At 39.3% G+C, this 26,522-nt stretch overlaps 1 protein-coding gene and 1 pseudogene across 2 annotated transcripts in view; both read left to right on the top strand.

The window, feature by feature from the left end:
- TRIP4 (thyroid hormone receptor interactor 4) overlaps positions 1-26,522 on the top strand; it is a 68,907-nt gene that overhangs the window by 13,526 nt on the left and 28,859 nt on the right. The window contains exons 4-11 of one of the 2 annotated variants that reach the window (XM_032623524.1): positions 556-768; positions 2,838-2,916; positions 5,572-5,701; positions 7,619-7,834; positions 11,962-12,088; positions 20,307-20,494; positions 23,985-24,109; positions 25,295-25,386. In XM_032623524.1, coding sequence (XP_032479415.1) covers positions 556-768; positions 2,838-2,916; positions 5,572-5,701; positions 7,619-7,834; positions 11,962-12,088; positions 20,307-20,494; positions 23,985-24,109; positions 25,295-25,386 — 1,170 coding nt within the window. Of the gene's footprint in view, positions 1-555; positions 769-2,837; positions 2,917-5,565; positions 5,702-7,618; positions 7,835-11,961; positions 12,089-20,306; positions 20,495-23,984; positions 24,110-25,294; positions 25,387-26,522 lie in introns of both variants that reach the window. The other variant, XM_032623523.1, reaches the window with a different exon arrangement.
- Positions 13,331-15,910, top strand: LOC116749287 (annotated as a pseudogene).

The raw sequence follows: 26,522 nt of genomic DNA, 5'->3' as shown, positions 1-26,522 counted from the left end.
GCAATGGTATTACATTGGTTTTATTTTATATTATCTTGATGACTGATGAAGTTGAGCACCTTTTCATGTATCTGTTGGCTGTTTGGATATCTTCTTTTATGAAGTTCCTGTTTAGGTCCTTTGCCCATTTTTCCACTGTGTTATCTGTCTTTTTCTTATTGAGTCAATTTTTTATAGATTTTTCTTACTTTACTGATTGTTCTTATTTCCATATCTGTGAATATCATCTGCTTTTAGAGGCATTTTTGTTTTCTATGATCTCCAATTTAGCTATACATAAATATGTCACATAAACAGCTTTTATTGCTACATTTACCTTCCACCAGGGCTGACAGCTACTAGCAGAAAAAGCAGAGTATATTAGCTAGTTTTTCTAGGGCATAATCTTTACTTAGACCCTTGATTATAACTCATTTGTATTTCTCCTACTTCCTTCTTTCATGGTTGCTGGATAGGGTGTAAGTTATTATTGAACAGAACTGAGGTTTTTCTCTCTTGACTGTTTTCATTGTCATTAATTATTTGATGTTATTTCTGATATCTTTGTACGATCAGGCACAAGAGAACAGCAGCTCCTTAAAGAAGAAGACGAAGTTTGTCAGTTTATATACAAAAGAGGGACAGGACAAGCTTGCAGTCCTGATCCCTGGTCGCCACACTTGTGATTGCCTGGGCCAGAAGCACAAGCTGATCAATAACTGTCTGATCTGTGGGCGTATTGTCTGTGAACAAGAGGGTTCCGGCCCCTGCTTATTCTGTGGTACTCTGGTAAATTGTTTCTTTCCTATTTCACTACACTTCAGTTTTATACATAGGGACATTCACACCCCTAGTAATTTCTCTTTTTCTTAGTAAATTTCTTCCCTAAGGTGTCCAGTAAATTCTTTTTTTAAAAAATTTTATTGTTTTTATTGAAGTATAGTTGATTTACGTTGTTGTGCCACCGGTAAAATTTAGTCAAAAACCCAAGTTGAGGGCTTCCCTGGCGGCGCAGTGGTTGAGAGTCTGCCTGCTGAAGCAGGGGACACGGGTTCATGCCCCAGTCTGGGAAGATCCCACATGCCGCAGAGCAGCTGGGCCCGTAAGCCACGGCCGCTGAGCCTGCGCATCCAGAGCCTGTGCTCCGCAACGGGAGAGGCCACAGCAGTGAGAGGCCCGCGTACAAAAAAAAAAAAAAAACCCAAGTAGATATCCTAGAACTGAGGCCTATTTGTGAGAAGGTTTTGAGAACATACCTTGTTGAGGGATCTAAGTCTTGTGTCAGATTAAGTTCAATTCAAGAAAACTTTAGGGCCTGAAATGTCAAAAATTTTTGTCAGTCTTCAGATGTGGCTCATATTCCTAGGGTTACAGAGCCACTGTGATGTAATCCTCAAGTCGATAGCTTCTTTTCCCAGAAAACCTTTTTTTTTTTTTTTTTTTTGCCGTACGCGGGCTTCTCACTGTTGTGTCCTCACCCTTTGCGGAGCACAGGCTCTGGACGCACAGGCTCAGCAGCATGGCTCACGGGCCCAGCCGCTCCGCGGCATGTGGGACCTTCCCGGACCGGGGCACGAGCCCGTGTCCCCTGCGTCGGCAGGCGGACTCTCAACCACTGCACCACCAGGGAAGCCCAACACCTCCTTTTTATAGCTCCTCATTATCTGAGTAAGTGACCTCAAAAGTGTAGTTGTAATGACTCTGTTACAAACACCCTAGTGTGTTGTCTGGAAGGCTTATTCTGCCAGTTGAGCTGACTGGCAGAAGCAATGGCATTTGATATTGGTGAAGGTATACATTTTGTGTTGCTTTGTTTTCCCTTCTCTGGCGGGGCCTTTCATTTTTTAATGTACTCAGATAATAAGCTGATAGACAATGGATGACCTGAAAAACGTAGTATCTAACATCAAAAATGTTCATAAAACAGCAGCAAATGTCCTCACATATGGGGCTTTTCTCTAGAGAAACACCCTACAGCTGCTGTGTGCCACTCAGGCAACTGCTAGCAAGTACAGTGTTTTCTGTTACGTCCCTTGGATCCTTCGGTGAATTCAAGAAACAGAGTAATGTAAAGCAGATAGGCCTTGAGGTCTTGCAGTTTCATAAACTTAATATGAAATTGTTTTTAAGTAACCCCTTCTGCTTTTAAGTAACCTCCCTTCTTACACTTCTAGTGATTTTATAATAAACAGAACTTTTTCTTTGCTTAATGTGTTTATTACTTTATAAGCAGGTAATGTTTGAAGGCAAAGAAGCAAAATACATATAAAAGCTAGACTAGTTTTCACTGCTTCTTTTTCTGGCTCTTTTTAATAAGACTCTTGTAGGACTTCCCTGGCTGTCCAGTGGCTAAGACTCCCTGCTTCCATTGCAGGGGGCATGGGTTCAATCCCTGGTCAGGGAGCTAAGATTCTGCGTGCCGCATGGCGCAGCCAAAAATAAATACATAAATAAATAAGACACTTGCTTAGCAATTCTCTTGTAAGACTTGGATTTCACGATTAGAACTGGAAGGCTATAAAAAAAAGTCTTGTATATTTTTTCAATATTCTCAGTGGTGGCAAATCTTTATCTTTTGAAAATAGGTTAGATTTTTTTTTTTTAACTGTCATTCAGGGACACTTGTAGTGATATCAGTTTTTTGTATGGTTCATAAAAGAAGGGAGAAATGGAAAGAGACTAGGGCAAAACTCATTTGGGTATACTTTTTTTTTGGTATACTTGTCTGGATTAAAAAACACTGACAGTCTATTGTATTGCCATATCTAATGTGTAATTTGAGGTTACTTTTTAAATATATCAAGCAAACACTATCATTTAACTATTGGATCATGTGTCTTACTCTTATTACTTTATAGGTATGTACTCGTGAAGAACAGGATATTTTACAGCGTGACTCAAACAAGAGCCAGAAACTGCTGAAGAAGCTCATGTCAGGTAGGCAGCAGTCTTCTAATTGGGTCACTGTAGTTATGGATACATTTTGTTGTATCTGTGATTGTTTCTCTTACTTGTATCCTGGTATGTAAGATGCGATTTATTTACTCGTTTATTTTTTTTTAAGTTCTTATTAAAACCACCTAACATTGAGCAAAAAAACTAATAATAATACTATTGGATTATAACCCAAAGAATAAAATTAATGTCATGAAGTAACTGAATAAATGAATAAATGGGAGAGAAGGAACTGCTCTTATAGAATTCCAATTAATAAAGTGAAGGAATTATGGTAACAGAAAATTACCATGTCAACACCACAGTAGTATTGATAGTAATTGCTACAGGCAAGATCCACCAGTAGATGCTAAAATTATTGGATGAAAGTTTAAGAATTGGAGATGTGCTAGATCATGAAAGACAAGGAAAGACTGAAGAATCGTAACGGTTTGGAGGAGATTAAGGAGACACTACAACTAATTGCGTTGTAGGATCTTGAATCGGATCCCTAAACAGAAAAATAATATTAGTGGAAAAAAAGTTGAAATCCAAATAAAGTCTGTAATATAGTCAATGGTATTGTACTATTGTTAATTTCTTACTTTTGATAATTGTACTATGATTATGTGAGATAAGATACTAACAAGGGAAGATGAATGAAAGGTATACAGGAACTCTTAATTTTTTTGCAACTCTTCAAAGTTTTTTATAGTTAAAAAAAGCATGACAAAAATAGTTAAGGACATTTTTAAAGGGAAAACAATATACTCATTACTTTCCATTTGTGCAAATATTTTGTTCCTGCTTTAATTCATAGTTGTTTTTTAAATATAGATAGATTGGTTGGTATTATGAAGTAGCAATCCTAGTGTATATAGAATTTTACGTTTTTCCTTTTTTAACTGTTTTATAATTATTGTTTATGTTGCCATATATTCTTCATATTTGTAATTTTTAGTGCTTAAAAATAGTCATTAAATTTATTTATTATAATTGATTATCTATTTCCTCATTACTGGATATTTTGACTCTTTCCGAATTATAAATAATACCACAAGTGGTCAACTCTGTTAATATTATATCTTTGATTTATTTCCTTGGGATAAATTCCTAGGAATGGGATTACTGAGTCAAAGAATATTATCATTTTTGACACTTAAGATGTATTTGCCATATTACTTTACCAAAATATTGTACTAGTCTACAACAATATTAGTATTTTACCCCAAAACCTATCACTATTGGGTTTTGACATTTCATGTTATTTTATTTTTATAGTCGTAATTTATTATTATTATTATTAATGAGGTAGAACATGTCTCCATATTTTTTCCATTTGGATTTTTCTAGGGTCATTATTATGAGAAAAGGTAGTTCTCAGTGCTTTTCTTATATTCAGAACACAAGAATCAACCTCTTTTTTTTTAAATTTTAAAAGAAAGATTTGACAGGCCTTTTTTTTTTTTTAGGACTTTAAATAGCCTAGAGCTTTAGGTGTAGGGAAAGGTCAGCCTTCATTATAGCTTAGTTGTTTTCCTAACACATTTTAGATCTTGGTTCTATCATGATTTATGGCTATCTTTTTTGGGATATATAGATTTATGGTATGTTGTCACAAAGGAAGATAACACATGGGCCAAGGAATGAAGGTGGGCTTTAGAGTTAGACAGACCTAACTTTATTTTATTTTATTTTAAATTTATTTATTTATTTATTTATTTTTGGCTGCGTTGGGTGTTTGTTGCCACACGTGGGCTTTCTCTAGTTGCGACGAGTGGGGGCTACTCTTTGTTGCAGTGCGTGGGCTTCTCATTGTGGTGGCTTCTCTTGGTGCGGAGCGTGGGCTCCAGGCGTGCGGGCTTCAGTAGTTGTGGCACGTGGGCTCAGTAGTTGTGGCTCACGGGCTCTAGAGTGCAGGCTCAGTAGTTGTGGCACACGGACTTAGTTGCTCCGCAGCATGTGGGATCTTCCCGGACCAGGGCTCGAACCCGTGTCCCCTGCATTGGCAGGTGGATTCTTAACCACTGCACCACCAGGGAAGTCCAGACAGACCTAACTTTAAATTTTGTTTCTACCTTTTAATTTCTGACTTACTGAACTCAGTAAATTTACTAATGTCTCTGAATTTCAGTTTCTTTATCTGTAAAATAAAGATAATATAAACTGTCTTACAGGGTTATAGTGAGAATTAAGTACTACAGTACGTTTGAAGTGCCTTAGCATCTGATAAGTTCTCGTTATTCATTTCTGTCCCTCTGTGCAATTTCTTCTCTTTTTTCCTTTTATTATTTAGTTCTTAGCTTTGATATATAAAAGTATGTTCAAAGGTGATATTTAGCCCTACTCAATAAAGTTTTTCTTATAAGGCATTTTTATATTGTGTTGTTAAACAGTTTGTTACCCTTAGTGATCCACATTTCCATAAGGGAAGAAGTGGATCCTTAACATTTATTGAGAATGTATTATGTTTCAAGCGCTGCTTGATGCCTGACAAGTAAAGCCTGACCTGTGCACCTGTTTGTTTTCCATTGAACTGAAGGCTGTCAGTCATTAGGGGCACAGCCAGATCTACTGATATTTTGTTCTTTGCTGCACAGCGATACAACTAATTGGTATGATTCACTGACACCGTTTGATTTCCTTATTGAATTTCAGGGACAGAGAATTCTGGAAAAGTGGACATCTCTACCAAGGACCTTCTTCATCATCAAGAATTGCGATTTAAATCTGGTCTGGAGAAAGCTATCAAGCATAAAGACAAACTGTTAGAGTTTGACAGAACTAGGTATGATGTGGTTAAAATAAAAAATGCTAAGAAATAGAGTAGTCCATTATTTTGGCACTTGATACCTTCTTAGGGTGGACTATGAAAGTGTTTACAACAAAAGAAGAGCCAGATGCTGTGTGGAGGAGGTCTACAGCTTGTTTTTGAATCATATCTGAATAAGATAGGCTCCCACCGAGAGGATCCTACCCTGCAATATTTTTTGATTCTTGGCAAATGCTAGTGTACCCCATGGAAAGTTGATTTGGGTTGACACAGTTCCCCACTTGTTTTACTTGAAACCATCATTTATTCAGTCAGCATATGTTAGAGTGCCTACCATGTGCAAACTGTTGGGGGGCCTCTGGATATTCCATAAGAAACTGTCTCTGGGAGAGTGTTAACACCACCTCATGGGAAGACATGATTTATCCTCCCTTTTTCCTTTGACACTAAATTTGTTTTCTGATTCAATAATGTCCCTAAATTGAGTTTTACACTCCTACACTTTTGTCATTGAGCCCACTCACCTCTCTTTAGGAGACAGATTTATGGATTTGTTAGTTCTGTTTTTTATTTTATTCTCTTTCATTTTTTTCTTCTTCTGGAAAAAATATGTATTGAAGACCAATTAGTGGTAAAGAATGTTTAAATAGGACTTACATGCTCACTTCTCAAGTGGCCATGTGAGAATCCTTAGAAAGACCCTGCATCTCTTACTGTGGTAACTGAATATGTCTATTCCTAGCATTATAATCCTTTGGTTAGACACACCTGCTGCTTTCAAATCATTTGCTGTGAATACATGAGATATACTTTGAAAGCTCTTCATTAATAAGCCCGTCACAAGGTTTGTGACTAATATTTGCTCTTCATCCTTAAATGTCACTTTTATCCTTACTCAGTGAAACTCATCATTAGAAATAGAGTACATTTTTTGATAAACAGAAACTGGAAAAGGGTCTCTCCCTATTGGCATTGTTGCCCTTATGCTGGTGAGTTTCTAAGGACGCCAATTTCATTATGTAGGTTTGTGTATAGTACCACTCTTAGTCTACTTTAAAACTTTTATAATTCCAGCTGAGTCCTGAAAGAATGAAATCTGAATCTGATTTCAGTATTTCCCTATGCCTGAATATATCATACTAATTATTAATTATGCAGTTGAGACTGATTTATTATTTTGGAGTAGTCACTTAACTTCTTTGAGGCCCAGGTTTATTATCTGTAGAAGGAGAAAGTTGGATCATCAAGATTCCTTCTAGTTGTTAATTTCTTTGTTGGTATGATCTTAGAAATAGGCCTGATTGTCATATCTTGGAACTTGGCCCTTGTAAATATGTTAAATGAGGGACTGGGGATAGGGTTGGGGTGGGGATGGGGGAGGTGGTGAAAACTGACATATAGTAGTAGAGTATTAAAGATATCCTAAGAATAAGCTTATAGGACTGAGAATCCAGGATGGAACTCCAGTTTCTAAGGGAAATAGCGGCAATTGGGCCTAGCAGGAATAGTCTAGGTCCCAATTGTAGAAGGACTAGGATATTGAGTAAGCTGCCAAGACATGAACTCAGATGCGGCAAAATCAGACATAAGCCCAGTTAAGAAGGTGAGGGCTGGACTAGTAAGAAAATAGGAGGACAATAGATTTTGGTGCTGTGTCTTTTCCTCCCCAAGGGTGAGATTCGTTCTAAGAGCTGAGCTGAGTCTGCAGTGGGAATAAGGTATACGCAGAAGCTGGAAATCAGGCAGAGTTTGACCTAGTTTTGGAACGTTCTTGAGCATCTATATTTGAGATAATAACCTTCAGGACAGCAGAAGAGTGAGCTACTTGAAACAGCTTCCCAGTAATCAAGTCCCTGTTTGTCAACAGGTGACCTAACTGTTGACCGAACTGTGTCAACACAAATGCCATGTGTTCTTTTTTTTTTTCCTTAGCATTCGAAGGACCCAAGTCATTGATGATGAGTCAGATTACTTTGCCAGTGATTCTAACCAGTGGTTGTCCAAAATTGAACGGGAAGCCCTACAGAAGCGAGAGGAGGAGCTGAGAGAATTTCGACATGCCTCTCGGCTCTCGAAGAAGATCACCATTGACTTTGCAGGCAGGAAGATCATGGAAGATGAAAATCCTCTAACTGAGTATCACAGCAAGTAAGTGGACAACACCAGAAAGGGACTGAAAGAAGGGGGCAGTTTAACTGTAAAGGATTTGCCCCCCGCCTTTAATGAGTCTGTTATTTTTGTTAATTTTTAGAGCAACATATTCATTTGGAGTAGAAACATGGGATAGTAGCTAAGAAAATTTTGGAATTGAACAGCAAGGGCCACTTGACCTACTAGATAGCTACTGTAGTTTTATAAAAAACTGTTTTTAAAACAGTGAGGTACAGTTTGGGCACAGGAATAGATGAATGAAATGTAATAGAATCTGGGAAGAGAGCCATGTGTCTGCATTGTGTGTGTATGGATGTGTGTCTATAGTTGTGTAAAACTTTTCTAAACAGTAAGGGAAGGATTAAATAAATGATGGTCCATCAGCTTTGAAAAAAATCTACATTAGATCTCTACCTCAAAGCATACTGTGAGAATAAGTTTGACTAAAGAGTTAAATGCAGGGACTTCCCTGGTGGCGCAGTGGTTAAGAATCCGCCTGCCAATGCAGGGGACACAGGTTTGATCCCTGGTTCTGGAAGATCCCACATGCAGCGGAGCAGCGAAGCCCGTGCACCACAACTACTGAACCTGCGCTCTAGAGCCCACGAGCCGCAACTACTGAGCCAGCATGCCACAACTACTGAAGCCCATGTGCCTAGAGCCTGTGCTCCACAAGAGGAGAAGCCACCACAATGAGAAATAAATAAATAAATAAATGTATGTATGTATGTTACATGCAAGGGTATTTCCTGGCAGTCTAGTGGTTAGGACTCCAAGCTTCCACTGCTGGGGCCCTGGTTTTGATCCCTGGTTGGGAAAGTAAGATCCTGCAAGCCACGTGGTGTGGCCAAAAAAAAAAAAAGAGAGAGAAGAAAAGTGAGAGTTAAATGCAAAAGAAATAAAAGGATCAGAAAGAAATAGAATAGTAGAAATTTAGGAGAATATAGTTAATGTCTTGGTATGATAAAGTTCTTTCTAAGCAAGATACAAAACCCAGAAGTCAAAAAGACAAAGATATTTTAAATCACATAAAGAAGTATAATACTGAGAGAAAACATTTTAAACAGTTTTAACAGTTCAAAAGAGCAATATCCATAGTATATAAAGAGCTGCAAGTTAAAAAGACACATCCAGTAGAAAAATGGGCAAAGGCTAAGAACAGACAATTTACAGGTGAGGAAATACAAATAGCCCATAAACATTTGAAAAGATGCTCAGTTATTTATCAGGGAAATGCACATTTTGAAACATAATGTATCATTAAATTGTCTGAAATTTATAATTTATAATATTGCATAATCTTTGAGTGTAGGAAAGTGGATATGCCCTCTAAGGACGGGAATATTAAAATGTTCAAGTCTCAACACCAAGAGTGAACCCAAATGGAAACTATGGATTTTGGTGATACTGATGTGTCAATATAGATTGATTAATTATAACAAATGTACCTCTCTAGTGAGGGATAGCTGATGATGGGGGAGGCTGTGCATATGTGAGGGCAGGAGGTAAATGGGAAGTCTCTGAACCTTCCATTCAGATTTGCTGTGAACCTAAAGCTGCTCTAAAAAATAAAGCTTATTGAAAGAAATTTACATCATGGCCAATTTCAAGTTACCAACATGAAGTCACTGAACAGAGTTGAGAAAAGATACACATATTGGCTCTTAGCACAGTACTGAAAAGAAAGCACGTGGAGATCTCACTCCACGTTTTGGAAATGGCATACATAGCTCTCTGTCTCTCTGTCTCTGTCTCTGTCTCTCTCTCTCTCTCACACACACACACACACACACACACACACAGAAAACTGGATATTGGTGAACACAGTAATGCTTTCTACGCGGTCCAGTCCTCGGTCTTTCTCTTTCATTTGTGGCAAATCCATCACAGAATTTTCCTAATCAGAGGTTATTCACTCCCTAAAACAAATTCTACCACTAGCTTCAAAATAATTAATTTGTTTTTAACTATTATATATATGCTACACAGATATAAAGAAAAAATAAAATTATTTCTGGGTGATGGGTTTATGAATTTTTCATTTTCTTTCTATTAATTTGCATTTTCTAGTTTTTCTGTAATAAACATTGATTGCTTTTATAGTAAGAAAAATCATTTTTATGTGTAAGAAAAATCATTTTTATTTTCAATAAAAAATGGTACAGCCTTTTAGAAGTGAAATTGGACAGTATCTCAAAATTTAAATTGTGCATATTTTTTGACTTTTTGACACCAGGTGCCTAGATGCTAGTTTCTTCATCTCTTTCTTAACAATTAAAAAAGTACCTTTGCCATTCTGATACATGAAAAATGGTATTTCATCATAATTTTTATTCACTGTTTTTTGCTTTGCTTGTGTGCCAGTAAGTCTGAACATTCTAAAAATATATTGATTAGCTATTTATACTATTTCTTTCATAGATTCTAGAGTTCTAGGTATACTTAACCAGTGTACTAGGTCTCAAATCTGTTTCCTTCCTTTAGATTCCATCATCCCCATCCTATTTTATTTATTTATTTTTTTGCGGTATGTGGCCTCTCACTGTTGTGGCCTCTCCCATTGTGGAGCACAGGCTCCGGACGCACAGGCTCAATGGCCATGGCTCACAGGCCCAGCCACTCCGCGGCATGTGGGATCTTCCCGGACCAGGGCACGAACCCGTGTCCTCTGCATTGGCAGGCGGACTCTCAACCACTGCGCCACCAGGGAAGCCCCCCATCCTATTTTAGACTTACCTCTTACCTCAAGTTCTTGTTTTGTTTTGTTTTTTGGTTCATGCCTTTGTTTCTACTTTTTCCTTACTTTGGATATCCGTCCTCCCATCTTTGCCTTTCAGATATCTACCTCCCCTTTGAATGTACTTGGTACAACACATGGGATGATGGGATAATAACCACCAAATGGATTGTATCTATCTTACAGTAATAATTGCATCCTTCCTTGTTTTGTTTATCATCTTTATAGCTGTCTTAAACCTGCCACTTAGATTTAAAGCTTCCTGAAGGCAGGAGCCCTGTCCTCCTCTCCTTTTTTTTTTTTTTTTTTTTTTTTTTTTTTTGCGTTACGCGGGCCTCTCAATGTTGTGGCCTCTCCCGTTGCGGAGCACAGGCTCCGGACGCGCAGGCTCAGCGGCCATGGCTCACGGGCCCAGCCGCTCCGCGGCATGTGGGATCTTCCCGGACCGGGGCACGAACCCGTGTCCCCTGCATCGGCAGGCGGACTCTCAACCACTGCGCCACCAGGGAAGCCCCCTCCTCTCCTTTTAAGTTGCCTTGTGTATAAGAGGTTCCTAACAAATATCTCTTTAATTGTATTCAAGGTCGGGTTCAGCCTTTCCTACTAGTAGAAGCTTTTCATTATATCGTGCTTTAGAATCATCATCCACAAACATTTGTCAAGCATCTGTCAGGGACATGGAGTACAGCAGCAAGTAATGAAGAGCTGTAGAGCAGAATAAGATATGGTTCCTGCAAGACCTATAATCTCTTACTAACCAGTAGGGTTAGTTCCATAATCTTTAAATGAAATCATCACATTCTTCTATAGGTTGAGAGCCAAATATACATAGCAAACACCATAGACGCTGGATAACGTTGGGTATATTTGATGACTGTTTAAATAGTAAGTGCTACAGGACTTCAGAGAAAGGAATAAGTACTTTTGTACTGGGCTGGTATAGGGCCTCCTTAGAAGTTTTGGGCAGTGAAGCAAGAATAGACTTCAAATCAGCATGGAAGAGTTGAGAGGGACTGCTGAGTGGGCAGAAGAATAATTGAAGGTGTTGAGAAATAGGCTGCCATAGAATACTCTTCTGTGGGTCAGACTGTTTCTAGGCACCTTTTCTAACCTTGGCATTTCTAATAATCTTGTTAAAGAGGTGAATGAGTGTCTTGTGCCCTACCTATTTTCCTAGTGTTCTGGAACTTCTACCAACTCCTACTCCTTAGGGTTCTTGGAGTGAAGAGAAGGGGAAGTTGGTAGGGGGAGCAGGGAAGGTCATCCATGGACCCCTCTTTGAGTGTCAAGTTTTATTGCTGTTGAAGAGTTTTATGTGTGTGCTAAATAAAGATATTCTGAGCATAGGACATTACCAATTATTGTATCCTTTTGTTTGTTATCACAGACTAGATGAGGCAATACATGCCATTGCCAATGGAACCTTGAACCAACCACCGAACAAATTGGATAGATCTTCTGAAGAGCCTTTAGGACTTCTGGTGAATCCCAACCTGTACCAGTCGCCTCCCCAGGTTAGTGGACCTTTGCTCTGATGATGGGAAAAGTTTGGGCCCAGATATTTCTCCTTTCAAATGTGCCTGTTTCATAGGCCGTAGACACCAGTCTGTTCTCTCAATACTCCTACCCATCTTATACTCTGACCCAATTTTTCCAGTTTTTTTGCAGCACTTGTGACAAGTTATCATTTGAGCATTTCCCAAGAGAAGGTTTTGTTAAGTACTATAGAGATTTTAAACAATAATCCCATGGTCCTCTTGTTAGTGCTCTTTCTCCATCTTTTATAGAATGTGGGTAGTCCCATAGTGTGGTGTTTTAAATTAATACATTAATTCACTTACTCATTGTTGTCATTCATTTTGCCATCAGGTACATTGAGCATCTAATATGTATAATCATAGAAGTAAGTGATCAACCAGACACTGCTTCTATCCTCAAAGAATGCATAGACTGGTAGAGGAAAAGACTACACAGGCAGCTCTAATATTAATAGAAATATAAATAAAGTACAGTGGAAACCCAAAGGAGGGAAAGACAGTTGAGTGGAATAAAAGAGACTTTTATAGGGAAGCTGGCATTCCTTAAAAGTAGATATCCAAGAAAATGGTGTTTGGGGATGGTGGGAAAAAAAATTCCAATCAGAATTAACTATAGGAATAAGGTGTGGGATACACACACAAACACGTATATACATATATGCAGTTAAACAGTGCAAGGGAGGGTTGGGAGCACTGGCCCTCAGCATAGTCGAAAATCTGTGTATTAATTATAGCTGGCCCTCTGTAAAGCAGTTCCACATCCACAGTAAGTTCCACATCTACAGATTCAACCAACTGCCGATCATGTAGTTCTGTAGTATTTACTATTGAAAAAAATCCACTTATAAGTGGACCCACATAGTTCAAACCCATGTTGCTCAAGGATCAACTACATAGGGAATAGTGAATTTAGACTACCAAGATAGTACTCATAAAAAGGATTATCGGGATTTTCTTGGTGGCGAAGTGGTTAAGACTCCACACTCCCAATGCAGGGGGCCCAGGTTCGATCCCTACTCAGGGAACTAGATCCCACAGGGATGCTGCAACTAAGAGTGTGCATGCCACAACTAAGGAGACAACGTGCCGCAACTAAGGAGCCAGCAAGCCACAACTAAGGAGCCCTCGAGCTGCAACTAAAGAGCCAGCCTGCTGCAACTAAGTCCCGGAGCAACCAAATAAATAAATAACCTTTGCATTCTCTCTCCCTCTCCAAAAATGGTAGCCTCAGCATAAAAGAAGAATAAGAAGGGGAAGACTATCTCTGTAACAGACTTCCTGGCTGAGGATAGAGGGACTGGTGGAGGAAGCACCTATGTCCCCAAACCAGTCAGGTGGGCTGATGGAACAGATGACCTAGAAGGAGCTGTTTCAACCACTTGGCATAGTAATGATGATGATGTGTATAGGGCACCTCCAATTGACCGTTCCATTCTGCCCACTGCTCCATGGGCTGCTTGGGAACCCAATATCGACCAAATCATCACTCTACACTGCTTTTCTAGGGAACCTGCCCTATGATGTGACAGAAGACTCCATTACGGAATTCTTTAGAGGATTAAATATCAGTGCAGTGCGTTTACCACGTGAACCCAGTGATCCTGAGGGTTGAAAAGTTTTGGTTATGCTGAGTTTGAGGACCTGGATTCCTTGCTCAGTGCCCTGAGCCTCAATGAACAGTCTCTAGGTAACAGGAGAATTGGAGTGGACGTTGTTGATCAAGCACAGGATAAAGACAGGGATGATCGTTCTTTTGGCTGAGATAGAAATCGGGATTCTGACAAAACAGATACAGACTGGAGGGTCCGTCCTGCTACAGCTTTGATGACTACCCACCTAGAAGAGGTGATGATAGCTTTGGAGACAAGTATCCAGATCGTTATGATTCAGACCAATATCGTGATGGGTATCGGGACAGTTATCTTGATGGCCCACGCCGGGACATGGATCAATACAGGGGCCGAGATCGCTATGATGACCAAGGCAGCAGAGACTATGATAGAGGCTACGATTCCAGGATAGGCAGTGGCAGAAGAGCATTTGGTAGTGGGTACCATAGGGATGATGACTACAGAGGAGGCGGGGACCGCTGTGAAGACAGATATGACAGATGATATGACCGGTCATGGAGCTCCAGAGACGATTACTCTCGGGATGATTATAGGTGTGATGATAGAGGTCCGCCCCAAAGACCCAAACTGAACCTAAAGCCTCGGAGTACTCCTGAGGAAAATGATTCCGCTGCTAGCACGTCCCAGTCCAGTCGAGCAGCCTCTATCTTTGGAGGGGCAAAGCCTGTTGACACAGCTGCTAGAGAACGAGAAGTAGAAGAGCGGCTACAGAAGGAACAGGAGAAACCGCAGCGTCAGCTGGATGAGCCAAAACTAGAACGACGGCCTCGGGAGAGACACCCAAGCTGGCGAAGTGAAGAAACTCAGGAACGGGAACGGTTGAGGACAGGAAGTGAGTCATCACAGACAGGGACCTCAGCCACATCTGGCAGAAATGCATGAGGGAAACTGAGAAGTCTCTAGAAAATGAAACACCCAATAAAGAGGAAGACTGTCAGTCTACAACTTCTAAGCCTCCCAAATCCGAACAGCCTCTAAAGGTTATGCCAGCCCCTCCACCAAAGGAGAATGCTTGGATGAAGCAAAGTTCTAACCCTCCTGCTTGATCTCAGAGCTCAGACACAGAGCAGCAGTCCCCTACAAGTGGTGGAGGGAAAGTAGTTCCAGCTCAACCATCTGAGGAAGGACCAGTAAGGAAAGATGAAAATAAAGTAGATGGGGTGAGTGCCCCAAAAGGCCAAAGTGGAAATTCCAGCTGTGGTCCAGGAGATGGAGGGAACAAAGACCACTGGAAGGAGTCAGATAGGAAAGATGGCAAAAAGGATCAAGACTCCAGATCTGCACCTGAGCCAAAGAAAGCTGAAGAAAATCCAGCCTCTAAGTTCAGTTCTGCAAGCAAGTATGCTGCTTTTGCCATTGATGGTGAAGATGAAAATGAGGGAGAAGATTACACCGAATAGACCTCTGCATTCTGTGCTTTCTCCTAGTCTCTCACCACCCTGGAACATTCAAGAGCAAATCAAACCTCCATCCATACAAGACAAAATAAAACTCATCGTCTCCTGGAGACCTTTCTTAACTTTTTTTTTTTAAAAAAAAAAAAAAGAAACAAAATGAAATTCTTTTGCATGCTGCTGCAGCCTTTAAAGTATTGCACTAACTGGAGAATCACCAGTGTAGCCAATGAGAGACGTACAGCCTTTAATGCTGTACGTTTAAAGTTGTGGTGCGTTTTTATGATACGTGCAGTTGCCTGTGTGATTAGTGCCTAGGGGCCTCCGTTTAGCAAAATGGCAGTGATAGTGATGCAGTGTCTTGAATCTGGTTGGGCAGCAGGCAGGTATAAGGAAGAGTGTGAGGTTTCTACCTTTAATTCTTATCATCCAGTTATGGCATTCATGAATTCTCAAACATTATCTGAATAAATTCTCCGTCCTCGGCAAGGTAGGTTTAGTCTCTGATGTTGTTTTAGTCTCCAGGAGGCTGCCAGCCCCTCCTCTTAATTAATTCTGAGTTACTGGGGCCAACATATGGGGGAGTTCCTTCATTTGTACCCCCCAGGGGGCTAGGTGGGAGTGAGTCTACAGGCCACTGAAGAATAGGACTGTTTGGTGACCTAAATGAATGGGGAAATCATGGTTTGAAAAGAAGCTTGGGGATTTGATGAATTATTTTGCACCAGTAATAGGGAAAATGGTATGACCTCCAGTAAACACATAATCGTTTACCTCCTGGAGCAAGAAACACTTAGGGGTTGTGGGAATTTCCAGGTCTTTTTTTTTTTTTTAAGAAGATGTTGGGGGTAGGAGTTTATTAATTAATTAATTAATTTTTGCTGTGTTCGGTCTTCGTTTCTGTGCGAGGGCTTTCTCTAGTTGTGGCAAGTGGGGGCCACTCTTCATCGCAGTGTGAGGGCCTCTCACTGTCGCGGCCTCTCTTGTTGCGGAGCACAGGCTCCAGATGCGCAGGCTCAGTAGTTGTGGCTCATGGGCCTAGTTGCTCCGCGGCATGTGGGATCGTCCCAGACCAGGGCTCGAACCCGTGTCCCCTGCATTAGCAGGCAGATTCTCAACCACTACACCACCAGGGAAGTCCCTCCCAGGTCTTTTATGTGTCGTGGTTTCACCCTTTCTTAAACACTATCCCTTCTGAAAGTTCAAATATATCCATATTCTGTTGAAATCTTGAAGCTTTAAAAATTTAGACTCTTGTCATCGTCTTATGTTCCTCATGCTACTCTTTCCTGTTACCTTCCCACAGGCAGCTTCTGCTTAAGTCACATACTTGACCTCCTAAGCATTCTCTAGAGCCCCTGGGAGCTGTTCAATGAGGAATCATTGCTTTTTCTCAAGCCAATCTTGGCTCCTTCATGTTTTGACACTCACTCCTTCCCTCCAGCCATTCATGCTCCTGCTACTTTGACCCCTTTGACACCTCAGAAAACTTTAGAATTACCAGTCTTAGATGGTGAACGAGGTTGGTTAAATTGGGAGCCTTTCTTACAACCTTGATTGGGGTTTGGGGAGCTTTTTAAAAAACAAAAGTTTCCTTATCTCCAAGTGAAATCCCACACCAATGTTTGGATTTATAATGTGGCCTAGACCAATGTGTGGTTTTTTTGGTTCTCTTTTTTTTTAGCATCCCTTGAGAGAATAAATGATAATGGAGAAGAACAATTTCACAAGGTCCTGGCTTCTCTTGCAACACAGTAGCTTTACTTGCCTGCTTTTATGTGCACCTTGGTACTGTCAGCTCAACAGATGGTGTCCTTACGGGCAATATTGGTACCTGCAGAGAAAAGACATCTTGGTCTCCTCTCGCATCAGTCCTAGGTTAGACCCTGTCCAGCCATGCAGGGGTGTTGGTTTATGAGTGCTGCAGCAGTGAGCATAATAATCATTTACCCAGTGGACATAAAAGACATACCAAGTGAAGTAACTTTAAATAATTGGCTTGGAGTGCCTAGTAGCTAGGAAGTGGCTTTTAGAGATACCCAAGGTTGAGAGGGTATTTTTTTTAAAACCATTTGCTATAGATGATGCAAAAGTAGGGTTTGCTCTCTTCATGTCTGCTCCTTCCAAATAGATGTGTCCAAAAACCTGTTTTTCCCCCCATTCCTCTACCCTGCCACCCTGTTAAAACAAACAGGCATTTATGACCCACTCCTCAATACATGTAAAATTTGTACAAAAATATCTTCTCCGAAAGTGATTTGTAATCTATAGACTTCATACCTGGGAGAGGTCTTGAGATGTAAAATCCCATCCTTTAGGTTGTGGGGTTTTTTGTTTTCTCCAAACAAATCTGATCTTTAAAGTTCAAAATAAAATAAATAAATAATTTTAAAAGGGATTATCATGAGAAATGGAGTAGTTAGGTAGATAGAGTCAGATCACTAAAGAGTTAAGTGTTTAGCTAGGAAGATTTCACATTTTTATTTTGTAAATAAATGTGAATCATAGAATGTTCTTGAGCAGAGAGATGCAATCAGAGCAGTGCTTTAGGGAGTTTGACTGGAGATACTCATTCAGCACTGTATACATGCCAGGTTCTTTGCTAGGTGCTGGGAAATTAAAAGGTAAGAGCCCTTAAAGTTTTTAAGGACTTCAAATTTAGTGGGAAGATGTGTTTGAATACAAAGAATTTCAGTTCCTTAAGATAATTGCTATGATAGACACATGTCATGGATACAGTAGGAGTTTAGGAGAGAGATTATAAACTCACAGAGGAGTCAGCAAAGAAATGGTTTTTGAGAGGAGACTTAAGGGATGAATAGGAATTTCCAAGCAGACAAATTTGGGGAGGGAATTCTAGGTAGGTGGTATAACATGTAGAAAGGCTTAGCAGCTTGAGAGGATTGTAGGTTGGGAGAACCACAAGTAATTAAGTACTGTTAGAAATTAAACTGCGCTAGTAAGCGTATTAGTTTCCTAGGGCAGCCATAACAAAATACCACAGCTGGTTGGCTTAAGACAACAAATTTATTCTCTCACAGTTCTCAACACTGAAGTCAAGGTGTTGGCAGGGCCATACTCCCTCCGAATGTCTATGGGAGAATGCTTCCTTGCCTCTTTGAGGTTCTGATGGCCCCAGGCATCCCTTGGTTTATAGCTGTGTAACTTTACTCTGCCTTTGTCTTTTCATGGACTTTTTCCCTGTATGTCTTTGTCTCTGTGTGTTTTCTCCTTTTATATGGATATCAGTCACTGGATTGGTGTCCACCCTAATCCAGTATGACTTTACCTTAACTTGATTACATCTGTTTCCAAATAAGGTCAATTTCACAGGTTCTGGGAGGACATAAATTTGGGACAGATGCTACTCAACCCAGTATAGCAGGTAACATCTTACCATGAAAGTCCTTATGTTTCATACTAAGGAGTTTAGTTTTATTCTACAGTAGGCAAAGAGGAGTCCTTGAAGAACTTTAGCAGACAATTGGCATGACTTCCATGCCTATGTAGAGAATGGATTAGAGGGAAGACTAAGACAGAAGCAGGGAAATTGCTAGGAAGATTATTGCAGTAGGGACTTCCCTGGTGGTCCAGTGGTTAAGAATCCACGCTTCCAGTGCAGGGGGCACAGGTTTGACCCCTGGTCGGGGAACTAAGATCACACATGCCACGCGACCAAAAAACAGGTTATTGAGGTAGCACAGTGGGAAGATGATGAGGGCCCAATTTAGTGTTGCAGTTAGTAAGGCAGTAGAGAGTTACGTAGAGGCTAAAAATGGAGATGAGACTAGTTAGCAGGCTCTAATATAGTGTTATTGAAAGACAGTAAGATTAAGTTAGGAAAGTAGCTGTGAAGTAGAAAAACAGGTAGTATAAACAAGAACTATAATAGAGATAGAACAGACAATTTGGGCCTCGGGATTGTTCATATGCCAACAGTTTTATGAAATCACCTATTTCCCCTGTAATGGATCAGTTCTGCCTCTGTGTTCCCGCTTAAGGACTTATATCCCTGTGTAGTATTTACTTAAATCTGCTTTATGTCATGGATAGTTATTTATGTGTCTGTCTTCTCGTAGGATTGTAAGTTCCTTGAAAGCAAGAACCATATCTTTTTTATATTTTATATGTCTCCCTACTTTATATGCTTTTCACATATACTGAGTTAAATAGTAAATGTTTGTGTGTTTTTTTAAGCTATGACACAATTAATTACAGTCATAAAACTTTATTGCAGAAAGATTCTTAGAGATTCATTTAGTCCAACTCCATCATTTTACAGTTGAGAAAACTGAAACCTTTAAGGGTTAAATGATTGCTTGGAGTCTCTAGACTACCATTCTAGTATTTTTGTTTTCCCTATAAATTATTTTTTTTCCTATAAATTATTAAATAAAACATCAAAAAATTAACACACTTAACTCTAAACCTCATCATCCTAATAGAGCCTTTTTTTAAAAAAAATAAATTTCAGAACACTCAGTCTTCTTGCTCTGGAAGAAATGTTACCCTTTGTCATTCTCTGACTGAACTACTGCCAAGACTCTTTAGTCTCCTGTAATTATCTGTACCCTGTAATTTTGTGTTCTCTTTACATGATGGGAGCCTTGTTTCAGTAGTGCTTCATCCTGTCTTTTGGGGGACAAGTTGTTCATTTCAGGATAAGAGAATACTTCATGCATCCAATAGTCAGAACTGCTGCCCCCCGAAAGCATCTGTTTGGCTTTATCATGGTAACAGTATGTGACCCTTCATGACCCACATGAAGAATGTATGGACCAAAATGTTGAACCTTCATTTGGCTGATAGAATTATATTGGGAAATTGTCCAATACGGATCATTAATCATTTTAAAGTGGAAATAATTACAGACCAATTATTTGGTCTGATGGTTGTACTGTTGCTGGAATTAGGAAGCTGTGTGTGGAGAATTCAACATTATCTAACTATCCTTTAAGATGGGACCATGTTATCATACCTGGGACTCCTACTGAATTTATACCTTCTGTACGTTTTTTGACCCTGTTTCAGACAAAGATGGGATACATTTTTCTAAGAGAATGTTTCCAGTACGATTCATTAATATTAGAATTCATCTCATTTTGTATACCTACCCCAGATTTTTCCCTTGTCAGACAAAATTATATGTTTGATTTCTTTCCTGTATAGTGGATAGATCAGACGGGTGCAGCCTCACAGAAGAAGGCTTTCCATTCAGCAGGATCAGGACTAGAGTTCAGTTCATGTCGGCATCAGTTTCGAATCCAGGACCAAGAATTTCAGGAAGGCTTTGATGGTGGCTGGTGCCTCTCTATGCATCAGCCTTGGGCTTCTCTGCTTGTCAGAGGGATTAAAAGGTAAGGGCAGAAATGAGGCGGACTTCCCTGGTGGTCCAGTGGTTAAGACTCCGTACTTCCATTGCAGGGGGCGTGGGTTCGATCCCTGACCAGGGAACTAAGATCCCGCATGCCATGCGGTGCAGCCAAAAAATAAAAAATTAAATTAAAAAAAAAATAGTAAGGACAGAAATGAATCTGGGAAGATTTTACATAAACTTGATATAGAATTATGGACTGGAATTCATCTGGGAGGACATAAGTTTGGGACGGATGCTACTCAACCCAATATAGCAGGTAACACCTTACCATGAAAGTAATCTAGCGATGATTTATAATACTCTGCAGCACATAGAACTTTAAGCAATGTATTCATGTTATGGACTTGTTCTTTACTGAAAAGCTTTAAAAAAACTGAGGTTAGAAGGACTAAGGATCCTAGTCATAATAAAGAATAGAACATACGTTTTTTCATCTTTGGAAGGAAGTCTATTGAGAAAACTTCTCTTGGCTTTGCCTTTGTACAATAATATATCACTCAGCAACCTTAATGGTTTGATCCTATTGGAAATTCAAAGTTTTTATGCCTATTTATTAGTTTTTTGAAGACACCAGCCTAAGTGATTTTGTTTTTCTATCTATACATCTGTCTTTTAATCTGAGTAACCATATTGAGAAGCTATCTTACCACAAATTCCTTTTCTGCAAAAAGTGGGGGAAGTAGTGAGGGATAAGTAGAGGTATTATAAAGTTAAGTCGTGGTACATGTTAGTGATGGTAATAGCTTACTATTCCATGGTTTCATATGTTTCTTCTCAATGCAACTTTTAAAAAATAGTTCTTTCCTTTGCTTTTATAAATGTAAATAGAAAATTGATAAATACAGAAAAGCAGCTAGAAAAAGAAAGATCATCTATAATTCCACCACCTAGAAACAGCTACCGTTAGCATTTTGGAGTATTTATTTATATTCTTTTTCCTGTGAAAATTGTTACATAATGAGGTCATAATATATATTTACGTTTATGTTTTTCTTCTTTCACTTATCATTACATGTTCGTTTTCCCTTGTTTTCTCAGTTTTATTGAGATATAATTGATATATAACATCGTCAGGGTGTACAACATAGTGATTACATATATATGTATATATTGCAAAATGATCACCACAATAAATTTGGTTAACATCCATCACCTTGGGCTTCCCTGGTGGCACAGTGGTTGAGAGTCCGCCTGCCGATACAGGGGACACGGGTTCGTGCCCTGGTCTGGGAAGATCCCACATGCTGCGGAGCAGCTGCGCCCGTGAGCCATGGCCACTGAGCCTGCGCGTCTGGAGCCAGTTGCTCCGCAACGGGAGAGGCCACAACAGTGCGAGGCCCGCGTACCGCAAAACAAACAAACAAACAAACAAAACAAAACAAAACATCCATCACCTTGCATAGTTACAAATTTTTTGTTTCTTGTGATGAGAACCTTTAAGATCTATTCTCTTAGCAACTTTCAACTATACAATACAGTATCGTTAACTGTAGTCACCGTGCTGTACATTACATCCCCAGGATTTATTTATCTTATAATTAGAAGTTTGTATCTTTTGACTACCTTCATCCAGTCTGTTCTCCATATTTATGAGTTTTTTTTTCAGATTGTACATGTAAGACCATAAAGTATTTATCTTTCTCTGACTTATTTCACTTAGCATAATACTTCAAAGTTGATCCATATTGCTGCAGATGGCAAGATTTCATTTTCTTTTATGGCTGAATAATCTTCATCCATTTTCTTTATCCGTCCATTCAGTGATGAACATTTACATGGTCTCCATGTTTTGGCTATTGTAAATAATGCTGCAATGAATGTGGGGATGCAGATACCTCTTTTTTCCTTCTTATTTTATCTCTTAGAATTTTATATCCCTGGGAGTGTCCTAACTCATAACAATAATAATGCCTTATGTATTTATATTTAAATAGAATTTTACAGTTTTCAAAGCTGTATTGAAGTAGATCAGACCAGTATTATTACAATCTTGAACACCTAAGTAGGCAAAGGTAAAGGAGCTTGCTATGAATTACAAAGCTAGTTAGTGGCAGAGATGGAACTAGAGTTCAGGTTTTCAGAGTGCTTTTTCCACCCTTACTTTGTAAGCCTCAGTCATTTCTCTATTTCCTGAAAGAAAATTTATTATCAGAATTTAGGAACAATCATTTCTACTTTGTTGGTTTCCATGGTTAGTTGAGATTTGCCTCCTTCGTGAAGGTGTGTTACCATTTTTCTCCCCTCTTCAAGGTCAGGCTTTCTTTGGCTCCAAAATGTTTCATAATCCATGTATGTAGTGGCATTATAACAAGTGTATGTGAATCTGCTTCTGCTCCAGGGCACCTGGGCCCTCAGATGTCTATTCTTCTCATTCAGTTCTCTGCAGTTGAGGTGTCTTCCTTTTCCAAAGTAGAAAACTAAACAGCTTGCTTTCTGCAGAGGGAATCAGAATGTTTACATTTCTCTCGTCCTGTTTTGGATCTGTGTTATCCAGATTTTCTCACTGAAAAGAACAGGATGAACAGCATCCAGCCCACAATCACTAATCCCACAGAAAGAAAGTGGGTGGTTCTGCCACATTTGTGAGAACGTTTTCCCAGTAACCCTGTGGATCATTTGGTGTAGAGGGAGAAATATATTGATTCATTCCTCATTTATTGAGTACCCACTGTGTGCCTGGTGCTCTTCCAATTGATCTATATTGGAAAACTAAGGGTATGAGAAATTCCGTTTCCCATTATAAGGCAAGTATAATAGGGTTATATTATCAAGGTACTTTATTTCATTTTGTAGGAACTAAAGGAGAAATATCTTTTTGTAATCCTTGGAAACTAGGCATAATACATTCTCTTGATTGCATTTTGTTATTCTACTTAAAGATTCTTTCAAACTAGCTAACGGGTTGTTTAATTATCTGCAAAGAACATAACCCTTTATAAAATACTTAGAAAATATAAATGAATGTGGTTGCAATTTAGAGTAAAGATGATAAGCATTTTTATTTACTTAAATTCTATTAAATAGTAATTATGAAGGTACTATTCTTGGGGAGTTATGTGTGGGTGAGGATTTTTCTGTCAGGTTGGAGAACAATGAACAAAATCTTTCATGACTCAAAGGCAAGGATTTTCATTTTTTTGGGACAACTTGGATGCCTTGAAAATAGAAGATTTGGATTGTAGGAGTCCCAAGGCTAGTGAAAGCTTCATTTCTGAGTTACAGAGATCAAGTAAAAAATAGGAACTGAGAGAGATGAATTGCCTTTGTTCTGATGATAGGGAAAACTAGAGAACAGGGTTTATACTCAAGTGAAAGGTATTGTAGGAAAAATGTTTTTTACGAAAAATACCCTTCTTGGTGAGGTATCATATATAGATCTCTTGGTTCAACTGGATAATTTGCTGTACGTTATGAGATCTTCCAAGACACTAAAATTTAGATTCTTTCTACTAAATTTGTATTTGTTTAAGGGTGGAGGGCAGAAGCTGGTACACCCCACATAGAGGACGACTTTGGATAGCAGCCACAGCCAAAAGACCCTCTCCTCAAGAAGTTTCAGAACTCCAGACTACATATCTTCTCCTTCGTGGGAAAGGTAACGGCCATATATTCTTCTAATTTCAGTCTTACTTTGTGGAGAGAAGTCATTGATGTTCTTCTCCTTTCACCTCCTTCTTCCTGTGGCTTTTTTGTGGTTTTTTTGGCTGAAAGGGACTTTAAACTTTGTGTTTGTTTGTTTAGTAGCAAATCATGGACAGCTGTTCAAAACATTAATTCACCAAACAGTACAAATAAAAATATCCATTCCCAACACCAGAAATCAACCAACTAATCTTAATTTTCTACATTTTTTTTATTATGAGAGTAAAATAACTACTATAAATTCTGGGATCTTTAGATTGGGAAGAACAACCGCAAATAAGACTTTTTATTATTGGGAGTGACTCAAATAGACATGTGCTATCGGATTTGGACAGATCAAAGTTGGTTGACTTAAGCAGTGAGTTTTGACAGTCACCCCAAACACTCAGTTTGGATCCTAAAAAACTTCCGACCCTTGGATGTCTTGGCTTCCTTCCTCTTATTCAGCCCATACGGTAGTTTTGAAGGTAAAATGAGAGGATAATTACAGAACCACCTTTAAAAGTTAAGAAACCAAGCTTTAGGAATTAAAAGTGTATGTTTCCTTAAAAATGCATTTCTGTTTTGACTGGTATGACTGGGTTCTTTTATTTATTTATATTATTATTATTTGGGGGTGTGTGCACCTGCAGCATTCAGGATCTTAGTTCCCTGGCCAGGGATCGAGCCCACGCCCTCTGCAGTGGAAGTGCAGAATCTTAACCACTGGACTGCCAGGGAAGTCCCTGGGTTCTTTTAAATTCATGTTTTGACATTCTTATGTTTCTTAACTGCATTTTTATGTTTTCTCTTGACACCTCAAGCTTGTTTCCAGAACCTGTCACCACCAAATTCTAGTCTGATCCAGTTGGGTATAGTGGAATTGATTTGTTTCGAGTGAAGTTGTGGGGTCCTTGAACTTCAATGGTATGAGGCTTATTTTCCTATAGTTTAGGATGTGGATAGTGGACTAAGCCAGCTACTCACTAAATGTTTTGCTAAAATACAAACAGTTGTGCCAAGTAAAAAGCCTCATTTTTTCCTTATGTCCATAAATAGATAATAGAGAAAGTGATTTGTTCAGAATTGAAGACAGATTTGTGAGTTCCAGGGTCACAAAGAACAAATTTATGTAATCCTTCTGTTATTCTCAATTTAGATGTGGAATTTCCCAATGACTATCCATCAGGTTGTCTTCTGGGCTGTGTGGACCTAACTGACTGCTTGTCCCAGAAGCAATTTAAGAATCAGGTGAGTAAAGAGTATTTCTCTGGGACAGATGCTTTGTTTGCCACAGTAGCTGACCTGTAGATCCTTCAACTCAGAGTATCCTGTAGATAGTAAGGAGCTAGAAACTGAATTTAGACATGTTTGGAGAATCTTCTAAGGAGGGAATATTGGGGAGAGAAAAGACCATGGGAGAAATGGAAAAAATTTAGTGATGCTTTGGTTCCTAGGGTGTGGAGGACTGGTACATATACATTTCTGCCTAAAAAGCTATTGCCACAATCCAGCTAATAGTGTAGAGTCCTCATCCCTTAATAAAACTTTGGCTTTTGGCAAAGAAATCCATTATTCCTTGAATTATTTCAGTTAGGTAGTGGGAATGGTAGAATTTGTTATTACGTACTCTGGAACGTTTGGTCCAGACCAGGGAATTCATGAACGACAAGTATGTTTGAACTCTGATTGCCTGGACCGTGCCAGCTTTGGGTGTGTGTGTGTATGTATGTACATATTGTATGTATGTATTTTTATTTATTTTGATTACTGAAGATTGAACTGACATAACTAGAGTACATTTTTGAACAGCAGAGGGAGCTGAAGGACTTTAGCTTAATTGGAAAATTCTTGAAATTTAGAGCCTTATGTTTAGTCTAGCAGGAATCCAAAGTGGGAAACTCCATCCTTAAAGCCTAAAAAGTCTTACCTAACAGTACGGTTTTCCTGTTTTTTGAACAGTTACTTTACACAATAGCGGTTCCATCACTTGTGCTTAAGAACATATTCTTCAGCTTAATTTTCTCAGTAAATGCTTTGCAGACTCTTCTGTGCCTTTCATTACTGCTATTAGTGTCTGCTTTTTTTTATATAGGTGTATTTATTAATTAATTAATTTATTTATTTATCTTTGGCTGCATTAGGTCTTCGTTGCTGCACGCGGGCTTTCTCTAGTTGCGGTGAGCGGGGCCTACTCTTCATTGCAGTGCACAGGCCTCTCGTTGCAGTGTCTTCTCTTGTTGCTTAGCACGGGCTCTAGACACGTGGGCTTCAGTAGTTGTGGCACACGGGCTCAGTAGTTGTGGCTCGCGGGCTCTAGAGCACAGGCTCAGTAGTTGTGGTGCACGGGCTTAGTTGCTCCACTGCACGTGGGATCTTCCCGGATC

Source organism: Phocoena sinus, chromosome 2, assembly GCF_008692025.1.
Source record: "Phocoena sinus isolate mPhoSin1 chromosome 2, mPhoSin1.pri, whole genome shotgun sequence".
Taxonomy (NCBI): domain Eukaryota; kingdom Metazoa; phylum Chordata; class Mammalia; order Artiodactyla; family Phocoenidae; genus Phocoena; species Phocoena sinus.
This window is presented reverse-complemented; position numbering and strand designations above follow the sequence as displayed.